This window comes from Topomyia yanbarensis, chromosome 2, assembly GCF_030247195.1.
Source record: "Topomyia yanbarensis strain Yona2022 chromosome 2, ASM3024719v1, whole genome shotgun sequence".
Taxonomy (NCBI): Eukaryota; Metazoa; Arthropoda; class Insecta; order Diptera; family Culicidae; genus Topomyia; species Topomyia yanbarensis.
The window spans coordinates 458173394-458187052 of record NC_080671.1 but is presented as its reverse complement, the minus strand read 5'-3'; the positions used below and the strand labels follow the sequence as shown (position 1 = coordinate 458187052).

General features: G+C 36.8%; 1 protein-coding gene across 9 annotated transcripts in view; it reads right to left on the bottom strand.

The window, feature by feature from the left end:
- LOC131685888 (uncharacterized protein CG43867) overlaps nt 1–13659 on the bottom strand; it is a 1093825-nt gene that overhangs the window by 142319 nt on the left and 937847 nt on the right. For all 9 annotated transcript variants that reach the window (XM_058969895.1, XM_058969900.1, XM_058969902.1 and 6 more), the window contains one exon: nt 9000–9062. In XM_058969895.1, the coding sequence (XP_058825878.1) occupies nt 9000–9062 (63 nt within the window). The remainder of the gene's footprint in view (nt 1–8999; nt 9063–13659) is intronic.

Sequence of the window (13659 nt, the reverse complement as noted above, 5' to 3'; positions counted from 1 at the left end):
CCTTAAAATTTCTCCACCAATAGATAAACTGCGCCCAAAACCGAAAAATTCCGATTCAAAACCGAAATCAATTCCGCCCGGTTTTGGGAACGTACAATCCAAACAGAACACCATTACTGGAAATAATAAAATTTCGACTACCTCTGAGCCTCAGCCGGGGGTAGGATTATTGAAATTTTCTGAAATTGTTGATTGGATTTTTAAAGCATTCAATATTTCTGAACCACTAAAGAGTATACTTTCAGCTTTCCTCCCAACAATTAGAACATTTTTAGAGCAGCTGATTGCTCAATGGCCCATCCTTGCAGCGATTGTATCTTTCAATGGGTAATTCACCTCCTCCAATGAAAGATTCCATCACTGTTTTACAGTGGAATTGCAGAAGTATCATACCTAAAATTGATTCCTTAAAAATTTTACTGCATAATTTAAAATGCGATGCTTTTGCTCTATGTGAAACATGGCTTACCTCAAACATTAATTTCAACTTAAATGATTTCAACATTATTCGCCTAGACCGAGACACCCCGTATGGAGGAGTGCTTCTAGGAATTAAAAAGTGCTATTCTTTCTATAGAATTAACATCCCCTTGTTTGCGGGCATTGAGGCTGTTGCTGTCCAAACGAACATTAAAGGCAAAGACATGTCTATCGCTTCTATATATATACCTCCCAAAGTTCAAATTGGACAACGTCAAATTTTTGAGGTAGTGGAATCCATGGCTGCTCCGCGTCTGATACTGGGAGACTTCAACTCGCACGGAGTATTGTGGGGTTCCCTCTACAATGATAATCGATCCTCTTTGATTTACAATGTTTGTGACGAATTTAATATGACAGTTTTAAATACTGGCGAAACAACACGCATCCCCAGACCTCCTGCACGTCCAAGTGCATTAGATCTATCTCTGTGCTCGACATCACTTCGGTTAGATTGCACGTGGAAGGTTGTACCTGATCCTCACGGTAGCGATCATTTGCCAATCGTTGTTTCAATTAACAGTGAATTAGGCCTTACGAATTCAATCAATGTTCCTTATGACTTAACACGAAATATTGATTGGAAAACATACGAAACATTAATTTCCACTTCTCTTGCTTCGACAGAAGAGCTACCCCCTACCGAAGAATATGAATTCCTGGCGGGTTTAATTATTGAAGCAGCAGAACAAGCCCAAACGAAATGCAATCCTGGAATGACAATAAATAGACGGCCCCCTAATCCTTGGTGGGACAAAGAGTGCTCTGATGCATATGAAGCTAAACAAGTTGCCTACAAAGAAATTATGAAACAGAAAGGGGGTATACGTGAGAACTTTGAAAATTATTTCATTTTGCAAAACAAATTTGACAGTATACGTCGTGCCAAAAAATCTAGTTATTGGAGACACTTCGTTAATGGCTTGTCAAGAGAAACATCAATGAGTACTCTTTGGAACACAGCCAGAAGAATGAGGAATCGAAACGTGACTAATGAAAGCGAAGTTTTTTCGAATCGTTGGATATTTAATTTTCCCAAGAAAATTTGTCCCGATTCGGCTCCTGCGCAGAAAATCACTCGCGATGCTCCCACAAGTAACGATTTCATAGATTCGCCTTTGACAATGATGGAATTCTCAATTGCACTCCTCTCATGCAACAATAATGCTCCGGGACTAGACAGAATTAAATTCAACTTGGTGAAGAATCTGCCTGACCTAGCAAAAAGACGCTTGTTGAATTTATTCAATAAGCTTCTTGAACAGAACATTGTCCCGCACGACTGGAGACAAGTGAGAGTTATCGCTATTCCAAAACCGGGAAAACCAGCCTCCGATCATAACTCGTATCGACCGATTGCAATGTTATCCTGCATCAGGAAATTGTTGGAAAAAATTATCCTACGACGTCTCGACAATTGGGTTGAGGCGAACGGCTTGCTATCAGATACCCAGTTTGGTTTTCGGAGGGGAAAGGGAACGAATGATTGTCTGGCGCTACTTTCGTCAGAAATCCAACTAGCTTACGCAAAAAAAGAACAAATGGCGTCTGTGTTCTTAGACATAAAAGGAGCATTCGACTCTGTTTCCATTGATGTTCTCTCAGAGAAACTACATCAATGTGGTCTTTCACCAATATTAAATAATTATTTATACAACTTATTGTCAGAAAAGCACATGCATTTTTCATATGGCGATTTGGCAACATTCAGAATAAGTTACATGGGCCTCCCACAAGGTTCTTGTTTAAGCCCCCTTCTCTACAATTTTTACGTGAATGATATTGATAATTGTATTGTCAGCCCATGCACTCTAAGGCAACTTGCAGATGATGGCGTGGTTTCTGTTACAGGACCAAAAGCCTTAAATTTACAACAACCACTGCAAGATAGTTTGGATAATTTATCAAGTTGGGCTTTGAAGTTAGGCATCGATTTCTCTACGGAGAAAACAGAGTTGGTTGTTTTTTCAAGGAAGCGTGATCCAGCTCAGCTTCAGCTTCAGTTGGTTGGTAGAACGATAGCCCAAGTCCTGACTTTTAAATACCTTGGAATTTGGTTCGATTCTAAAGGCACATGGGGAGGCCACATTAGGTATCTAATAACGAAATGCCAACAAAGGATAAATTTTCTGCGAACAATAACTGGATCATGGTGGGGTTCTCATCCAAGTGACATGATAAGATTGTATCAAACAACAATACTTTCAGTAATGGAATATGGGTGCATCTGTTTCCGTTCAGCTGCGAACACTCACATTATTAAACTGGAACGGATACAGTATCGCTGTTTACGAATTGCCTTAGGTTGCATGCAGTCGACCCATACGATGAGTCTTGAAGTACTAGCGGGAGTTCTTCCTTTAAAAGACCGATTCTGGGATCTCTCTTCTCGTTTACTTATTCGATGTGAGGTTATGAACCCACTGGTAATTGAAAATTTTGAAAGACTTGTCGAGCTTCAACCCCAAACCAGATTCATGACAGTGTATTTCAATCACATGTCACAAGAAATAACGCCTGCTAAGTATGTTCCCACATACGTCAATATACTAGATATTCCTGAATCCACTTTATTCTTCGACACGTCCATGCAAGCAGAGATTCGTGGAATTCCGGATCATCTACGCTCGCGGGAGATCCCTAAAATATTCACAAGTAAATATCAACACATAGACTGCCTTAAAATGTTTTACACTGATGGGTCACGAATCAGTGAGGCCACTGGTTTCGGTATTTTCAACAATAATTTTTCAATTTCTCTCAAACTTGCAGAACCCGCCTCTGTTTATATAGCGGAACTAGCAGCAGTTCACTATAGTTTGCAAATAATTAATACTTTACCCCCGAACCATTACTTTATCCTCACTGATAGTCTCAGCACAATTGCAGCTCTACGCTCAAAGAGGATTGATAATCACGATCCATTCTTTTTGGGGAAGATACGAGAATCTCTGAGTAACCTGACAAGAAAATGTTATAAATTTACCCTAGTGTGGCTCCCCGCCCATTGCTCTATTGCGGGCAATGAGAAAGCTGATAATTTAGCCAAGATTGGTGCACTAGATGGTGAAATATATGAAAGACCCATCGCTTACAATGAATTTTATAGCGCTTCTCGACAGAGGACACTTGCTAGTTGGCAAACATCTTGGGACAATGGAGATATGGGACGATGGCTACACTCAATTATCCCTAAAGTATCAACGAAGGCATGGTTCAAAGGATTGGATGTAAGTCGGGACTTCATCCGTGTGATGTCTAGGCTCATGTCCAATCATTATACTTTAGATGCGCATCTCCGTCGTATTGGGCTCGCTGAGGGTAATCATTGTGCTTGTGGAGAAGGTTACCATGACATTGAGCATGTTGTTTGGTCCTGCACTGAATATCGTGAAGCCAGATCACAATTAGTAGATTCTTTACAAGTCCGAGGAAGACCAATCCTTGTTCCTGTTAGAGACATCCTGGCGTATCGCGATCTTCTATACATGGAACTTATCTATCATTTTCTAAAAACAGCGTCTGTCAAAATTTAATTAAATTCATCTCCTCATACTCTCATCCAAGGCTAATCATTCACCAATTAAAGTGTCCTAGAATATTTAGTTTTTAAATTTAGACAATAACAGAAAAAAAGTAAATAAATACACCCGAAAATACTAGATCAGTATGAAATACAACAATGTAAGGAAAAAAGCAAACAATAAAGTGATTTCAGTGTTAGTTTTAGACAAAGTACTAGTATAGTTAAAATTAGTCTTAAGGATTTTTGTAACGTGCTATGTAAAAAAAGAAACTGGCGTAAAAAGCTATTGCAAATGCCGTGTCAAATAAACGTATGAAAAAAAAAAGGCATAGGACTCAGTGTGTCAGGGAGCAATTTTGCACGAAATGCTCTTAGGAAACTTCCCCCTGTACCTTCTAAAATTCATTCGCTCCTACCTGCTGAACCGCTCCTATCACGCGACAGTCAACAACCACTCATTGGACAGGCACGAAATACCATTTGGTGTCCCGCAAGGTGCTCTCCTGAGCCACACACTCTATAACGTCTTCAGCGCCGACTGGGTTCACCGCACTGTATTCCGACTCAGCTATAGTAGCCACCAAACTGCAGGCAGCCCAAAACTCCATCGAAAGTTATCAGAGAAAATGGAAGATAAAAACCAACGGTGATAAATCACAGGCAATCTTTTTTACACGAAAACGAAGCCCGGTTAGAAAAATCCGTCGTTTTTACGACGTTGTGGCAACTCATCTAAGGAATAGTGTTCCCAAGCACTTGTTTGTGATCGATTTTATACTCGCGTGATGTATTCCAAAGCGCTTCACTAATTTTTGCATTATAACACCCTTTGGACTTAGCTATGTGTCCAAAACCATAATTTTCACTTCGGTTTCAATACGAGACATTTTAAAAACAAAAATTTTCAACCGTGCCAAAGAGAAATAAATGAAATATGACAGTGGTACGCATAGTGTGCTATGATGAGTACTTTAAAGTCATTACACATAGGGTAAACTAACGACGCTGAATCCCTCTGGATAAAGACTCGACACGTCTATCGTTTGTTTACCATTTATCTGTCAGTGTCATTCCAATCGAGCACGAGACTGTCAATGGCCCTCGTTCCAGAATGATTCGAAGCGATTTCAGGTCTCGTGCTCGATTGGAATGACACTTACAGAAAACTAATAAGAAAAAGATAGAGATGGCGAGTCTTTATCCAAAGGGATTCAGCGTCTTTAGGGTAAACGAGCCCTTATTCATCTCATTAGTCAGGATGTCACACTATTCCGTTGATAACTCGACTTCGAATGACTGGATTGCGCCTTAATAGGTATCATCATCTTTGCTTCTTTTCAAAGTATCAGAACAGTTAAAATTTCTGCCTGGAAAATGTAAAATACTCGCGTTTGAGCGAAGCGATAAGTCGAGTACAGCGTACCCTTATTCATCCTACCATTTGAGTTAATGCGTTGAATAGAGATAGCAGATACTGCTCTAACTAATGTGTTCAAATGGGTGGGATGAATAGAGAAGCTAAGATGAATTAGGGCGCAGTATACCCTACGTGCGTACAATGCAAATGAATGCGGAAGGCTTTTTCCGATAGAGCATTGTATGATGGGACAATCAAAGAAAAAATCTCCAAACTGTAAACCAGTGATGTTGAGCATTATCTTGCATTGTTTTATACGATTCTTAGATCATACTCCAAATGAAAAAGGTTCATTTTGAACCCTGAAAATCTCTCCTTTAAAATCTTGTTGAGAATACAAAAATAATTCCGAGGATTCTCTTTTATGTTTGTTTGTTCGGGTTTTAACTTGACCGATCAATTTATTGTATCCATAAAGTTTGAGCCCTCCATCAGTTTACTTGGCAGCATACCATTCAAATACTGGAACGACTCAATCAGAATCCAGAAAAAAATATTTCAGCAGAATCCTGAGTGGGATTCCATAAGAGTCTTGAGATGGGTTTTACCAGAATTTTTGAGCGGTTTTCCATCAGAATTGTGTACAAGATAATGTAAAAATGTAGAGAGGAATTCCATCCGCTTGTTCAGAAGAATTCCACTAAGATTCTGAGAAGGAATCCACCTGATTCTTAAAAAAAAATCTTCAAGCAAAATCATGCGGAGAAAGTATTCCGTATGATTCTTGAGAAAGGTAACATTCCTTAGAAGCATTCCATCGGAATCCTAAGAAACCGATTACATAGTTAGGGACCATATATATACCCACGTGGACAATTTAGGGGAAGGTAGGGGTGATGATGAAAGTCCATATTTGTCCATGGTGAGGGGGAAGTGGATATGAGAATTATATTTTTGGCTTTTATAAGAAAATGAAACAAACTTGTATCGACATTGATGTGAGCACTTACCTTCAATTGTTTTCGAAGATTTTAAAATAGTCAAAGTGCTTATAACAGCATAGTGTGTGACTGTGCATGTATGTGTGAAAATTGAAAACATCGATGGCAACTATCATCTAAAAATAAGGGGAACTCCAAGAAAAAAATGTCTGAATTACTTGATTCAATTGTCTGTAGATTTGTCAAACCCAACTAATTTTAGACTAAAGAAGTGTAAGACATTCTGTGGTTGAAGTTTGAACGATTTTCATTAGGTCCTTCTGCATCATAGTAGTCTAAAACAGTGATTCTCAACCTGGGATCCGCGGACCCCTAGGGGATCGTGAAGTCCTTGCTGGGGGTCCGCGAAGATAAATATATTTTCCGAGTGCAGATTGAAATTTTAAGTCTTGTTTCCTAACAAAATGAAAATAACATATTGATAGTATACAAAATCGATGTTCATCCGTGGGGGTCCGTAGCAACCCATGGTGATTTCTAAGGGGTCCGTGGTATGAAATAGGTTGAGAACCGCTGCTAAAACATTGGATTTTTTTTTTGAAAACCCATTTTTATTTAATCACCCGAAAAATTTTTGAAAAGCCTTCGTGGACTTCGTAAGGCGGGGGTTGGCATACAACAATTGTCCACGCTTGTCCACGGAGGGGAAAGAGGGAGTCAAAAAGGAAGGTTTTTTGTCCCCGTGGTATATGAACGGCCCCTTACCGAACTCGGTTCAATGACATTTGATGACTCGTATTCAAATTATCTCTGAGGATGTTGAGACCTATCCAAGCCATTTAAAATCCTCCTGCAGAGTTGTAGCACCCATTTGAGACGACACATGTGGACTATTATTCAAGCATAATGAATTTCAGCAATTGGCGACGAGTAAAGCAACCAGGTGAAGTCACAAAAGATAACCTAAATAGAGGTCGCAGTGGTTAAGTTCCTTCTAACATGAAAAAAATCACTCACACACTCACGTCCTAATTGAAAATAATAATATGTCTTTTAATTTATAAGCTATAGCTTTGCATTAACTTAGCTCTAGTTGAATAATGGCAATATATTACACCTATTACATTACTTTCCATTGTATGTCATATTAACGACGGAAAATAAAAGTCGTAAAGACAGAACATACATGTAAAAATTCAATACAAACTTCAAGCGTAAAAATCGGACTCGAGCGCTTCGATATAAATTTTAAACCGGAAAAATATATCCGATTTTTAGAACAAAGTACTTATCTTTGACCAAATTTTAATTTTGGATTTTCGTGCTAACCAATTATTTATATTTAGCTGGTTTGTATACTGTAGTTTCATCCTTCCGGACATTTTTGGGTGAGAACCCTTTTAATCGATTTTAGTGCTGAATGATCTCAGTCTCAGCTGAAGTTTATATACGATTTTTACATTCTAATAAATATTAAGCGGGTTTCACAAGTTATTTACAAGAGTTAATGCACAACTGTCTTGGTTTGATACACCTACAAATTATCCTACGTAAAGCTCTGACCCTTCAGTTTTAAGTTTTTCACAGTGCATATTTTTTAATTCATCGTATTAATACATTAAAAATTTTGTTATTGTTTAAACATTATTATTTTTTTACAGATGGTAGTCAAAATATTTAATTTTATTCTCCCAAAAATTGAAGTTTAAAAATGTTTGAAGAATTTAACTTTTTCACAAACGAAGAAAATATTTATATGAAATGTTGCGGAAGACACCAATTCTATCAAAAAAGCCGTTTTCGCGATAGCTGTGCATAAATTCACACTAATCAGATGATCAAATAATACCGATTTGAATACCTCTGTGGAATAGTTTTAAGGTGAAATCGACATATTTATATACAACCAAATAATAGAGGTTTGCAAAAGTCGCGAAAAAAAAATCAGAATGCAAGAAAAATAGACTACATCGAAACCATTTTCAATTAGGTTATCTGGACCTTAACGAGTAAATAATTTGTTAACGTGAATAAACATGAACATCGTTCCCACAGTCGTCATCGAAGAAAGGTACTCGCGCTTGTCTTTCACCTCATTCTACTCGTTCATCGCAGTAACCCTTGCCCTAACACAAAAATCAATAATATAAACAAGCCGAAAGAAAAGATTTTGCCCTTCTTTCGCTTTCCCTCGAGAGAGAGGCATCGATGGGAATCAAAGTTTCCTGAATCGGACATGAATTTTTGATTTATTATCGCAGCAACCGTTTGTTGAAGAATTCAACCCCATCCCATGGGCAACTCAATTATTCCTTATGGTTTTCATTCATTCAAACGGATTTATTTGGTAACGACTTTAAACCTACCCCTCAGCTAATCTCTTGTACTTAGTGATGTATGAATTTGCTTTCATTTTATTTCATTACCCCGAACGATTACTGTTTGACTCGCAGACATATCCCATCATCAGCAATGGAAAATATCTCCCCTCTTTAAACATTTTTGATCCCAATCCAAGAGGGACGGTTATGCATCAGTCAAAGTATAGTTTGCAAATCGTACCTAGGAACAGAGGAAAGGTACTCGACAATCTGTGATATGGTATTTTCCATTATCCTTGCACCCATCAGCGAGCGCTGTTTTTTCCCATTCAAATCGCAGCAACCCACCCACCAACGCGCAACGCCCAACTTACCTTGTCCTCGGCTTCATCAGCTCGTTCCTCGGCTTCGATGACCCTCTGTTCGAGCTCCGAGAGCTGAAAAGAGAAAACGGTAAATGGGAAACGCGTGAGACTTATTGAAATTGTTGTTTGCAGTACTGATGATGATGATGATGGGTGGGTGAAAACATCGCAGAGATGTGTAGTGTGTCTTGGCTATCTGGAATAGGGTGCTTCGAAAAATTTTTGTTGTCAAAATATGAATTTTCAGATTCTCTTAACTTTAATGTTCTCAGATTCCAATTCTGAAAATGAGAATTAGAATCAGATAATATTCAACATCACCCTACTAATCGATGTTATCTATCCAGTGCACCAACCGACATGTAGCCACTCTCCGCCAGATGGCTACCGCAAATAGAGTATGTATTTTCGATCTTTTTCCCATTCTACCAACATCTCTGCTCAAAATTCGCTTCGCCTGGAATCAAATCCTCATTCTCGCTTTCGAATGCGGAGCATTATAACATAAAATTCCCGATCGGTGTGGCAGCGAGCCTGGGGTGGCGGTGTGTCTGCATGTATTGTTGCGCGCTATTTAGAAGGGGTGTGTGCGCTTTCGATGATTCTTCAATTCAGGGGATTAGGACATTGAGCTGAGATTCTTCTTCATCCCTTCTGGGTCATTCAATATAAATTTTATTGCTCGAACCGGGCGAAGGCGATGGCACAATTTATTATTCGAGCTCTATTTTAGAGGTGATAAAATATAGTACCTACCATCGTTGGGGGGGCTGTGATCAGCGACGGTTGAACGGGGATTTCGGTGAGTTTAACCCACCATTGTCAATCAGCGAACTGTGTGTTGGAAGAAGTTTTTTTTATCGATAGTATCCTTGATAACGAACCACTATAAACCACTTTTTTATTAGTTCATCGAAAAAGTTTGAGCGCATTGGTACAGATCCAAGCAATCGGTTGCTGTGGAAACGAACAACTTTGATTTGTAAGAATATGCGAATGTATTATTTTATCTTTTTTTTAAATAATGTTTTTCAAGATTGAAACGAAGATAGAATGCCATTTACTTCTAAAGGGCAATGACACTGACGGCCCCTGAAACGACTTCGCACCAGCTTATGCAAAAATTTATACTCACCAGGACCGCAGAGAGAAAATACGGGCCCAGGGGGTCCAACGTACGGGCCCCCACCACTGTGTACAGTACAAAAAAGTTAATGTTTGAAATTCATTACTGTGGGAGTTTTTTTTAAATACCTTTTCGACAGTTTAGGTGACTTTGAAAAGCGTCATTTTTGTCAATAGTATTTATAAAAGTACGGAAATGGAAAGATTAAAAATGTAGTTATTACAAAAATTAAAAATATCTAAACGGCGATCAACGGCAAAGAAACATAAAATTAAAGAAAAACAATAAGAAAACTAAATATTAAAAGAATGTAAAAAAGAGCTAAAAACAACAAAATCAACCAAATAAACAAATTAATGTCAATTGTCAAAAAATGTTTAATCTAGAAAAACCAAAATAAAACCTATAAAAATTTGATAAAAGAAAACAGGAAACTAGAAAAAAAATATTCGAACATTATTGAACAAATGTTAAAAATAATGAAAAATCGATAAGAAAATGGAAAAAAATGTATGAATAAATAAAAATGAAAGAAAAACTACTAAAAAGAATACAAACATTAATATAAAAAATGCATAAAACTGAAAAACTCGATAAATCAAGAATAATAAAATTTATTTAACATTTAAAACAAGACATATTTAAAGCAATAGAAAAAGTAAATAGAACGTTAAGAATGCATAAAATTACAGGAGTGTATATAAAAGACAAGAATAAAATAACCATAGAGAAATTAAAATAAATGAACGAACCGGAAAATTTTGAAAAACTGGAAAAGTGGAATGATAAAAAGACAAAAAGTAAAGAAAATTGGATAATGAATAAAAACGGAGCAAACAGACAAAATGAAAAACAAAGATAGTAGGTCAACAGAAAAAGTACTTTCAAAATAGGTTAAATGGAAACAATAAATAAATAACAATAACGAATAAAATCTTAAGAAAAAGGTATAAGAAATAAATAAAATTATATTAAACGATCAATCGGAAAAAAAAACTACGAAAAACGAAAAGTTAAAAACATAAGGAAGAAAATAGGAGAAAGGTAAAAAATTAAAAAATAAGACAAATTGGAATGAATTTGAATAAGTAAAATTGCTTATGGAAATGCAAAAAAATATGAAAAAAACGGAAATAGAAAAGGCTATGATAAGAATAAAAGTAGTAAATAGACAAGTTCTAAAAATTGGATGGAATGAAAAAAGAAACAAATAAAAAAGCAGGGTATTAAAATATGAAACAATAAGCAAAATGAAATAAAGAAGGCAGAATTTTCTCGAAAAATTGTGAATAAAATGAAATAACAGAGAAAAAACTATAAATTAAAGTAAGTGATAGTGATAGCAATAGAAAAAAGCAAATGTAAGGAACGTAAAAAGATGGCTAAAATAAAAGAATGGAAATAGATAAAAAAGGCAGAATCTTAAAATTGTATAAATACAAATACAAACAACAACTTGAAAAAATAGATAAATGAAATTTTAACAAAATAAAAAAAATCCATGCAAAAATAAAAAACCTGTTTTAATCCACCTAGCGGTGCAATTGTGCCTTTCTCATTTCTCTAAACTATGGCACGGAGGCTTTTTATGTTCAACATAATTGTGGAAATGTCCATTACATTCTTAGTACACTTTGCACTTATACACAATGGCATGCCAGCCACGAACTGGAGTTGACGGTGAAACACTTGAAATAAAAAAATATAATACTCCATTAGCCTAATCAGCATTAGATCAATGTTATCTGCTTGCTAACTCATTTTGTCATGCGGGGGTGGGTATGTGAGGAGGGCGAAAGTCCCATGAACGAACGATTCCCGAGCTTAAATTGGTATGCTTTGTGATATAGTGGTGGTTTAAAGATGATGGGGTTGAAAGGGAGGGGTATGAGGGCTGGATGGGGTGGTGGTCTGAGGGGTGATTTAAGGAGATTTTTAAAGGAGGGAAGTGAACAGTAGAGGGGGGGGGGTGTAACCCCTCTCCGTAAACAATCAACTACGCCCCTGTTAAAATCCAGAAACCTTATGAGAGTCGAAAAAAATTAGGGATTAGGTTGACGTTTTTCAGAGTGATTGCATAACCTTTCTATATGAGAAAGGCAAAAATGTGCCAAAATCCAAAAAAGTGAATCGTCGTCAAATTTTTTTTCGAGTTTGCATCAAATCTCGACGTTTCATGCACCTTGAACACATTTAACATCAAAAATAAAAATTCTATTTTTAATTTTTCCTATAGTTTATATGAGAAATTTCTGTGTGGCCGCACTCTGAAACCCGTAATTCCGGAACCAGTATTCCGATCGATCCAAAATTCAATAGCAGCCGATGGGAAGGTTGCACCTTTCATTTGAGACTAAGTTTGGGCAAATCGGTCCAGCCATCTCTGAGAAAAATGAGTGACATTATTTGACACATACGCACATACATACACACACACATACACACACACATACACACACATACACACACACACATACATACATACACACACACATACAGACTTTTTCCGATCTCGACGAACTGAGTCGAATGGGATATGACACTCGGCCCTCCGGGCCGGGATTAGGTTGACGTTTTTCAGAGTGATTGCATAACCTTTCTATATGAGAAAGGCAAAAAATGAGAAACATGGATCAAATTTCAAATAAGGGTTGGGGTTGGATTTTACGCTATGCTGGTTTCGAAAACATTCATAATCGTATAAAAACATGAATTATTCTTTATTTGTGTTGGTGTGTTAGCACACCTTAAAATATTTTACAAGAATGTTGTAACTGATTTCTAGTAAATAGTTCAAAAATAAAAATAAAATCGTTACGTTCACGAAGCGACGTTCAAAATCTCACGCTCGCTCCTCCAAAACGAAAAGATTTTGTATGCGGATTTAACTTGCTACATTAGTTAGCTAATCTTGCTAACTAGTTGATTTAGTTTGGTAGCAGAGTTAAATTTTCTCTTCGAAATCAATCAAACACAATTTAGTAATTTAGTTGAACGTATGCTTCTTAGAATAATTGGCAGCTGCAAGATTGTGAACTGAGAGATCATCTCTTCATGCTCTATGACATATAAAATTCAAAACAAAACTATTAACACTATATTCCTCATAAAAGGGGCTTGTTGTGTACGCAATTTGCTGTTATAATGAAAATGTTGATAAAAGGCCGTATTTGAAAGAATTGTAAAACATATTTATCTTTTTTCCATTCCTTGCAAGAAAATCTTCGAAAAAAGCTACTTCATTTGACTACGACTCCTAGACAAAAATGTTTCGGTATCATCTCGTATCTGAATATGATTTTTTTATGGATTATGTAACAATGAACGGCAAACAAAATATGTTAAATTTTAAATTTAAATTTTTGGATTATTTCGAATTATTTAGGTATATCAAGAGTTTTTGATGACTCATTTGACCAATTGAGCTCTCAAATAGAGGTAGGGTTACCGCCTCTAGTAGTACTTTCATCAGTAGAGTTTTACTGTGCAGGGGATAGACTTCAAGAGACACATGGGTATCAATTACAATTTCGAATTAAAGTG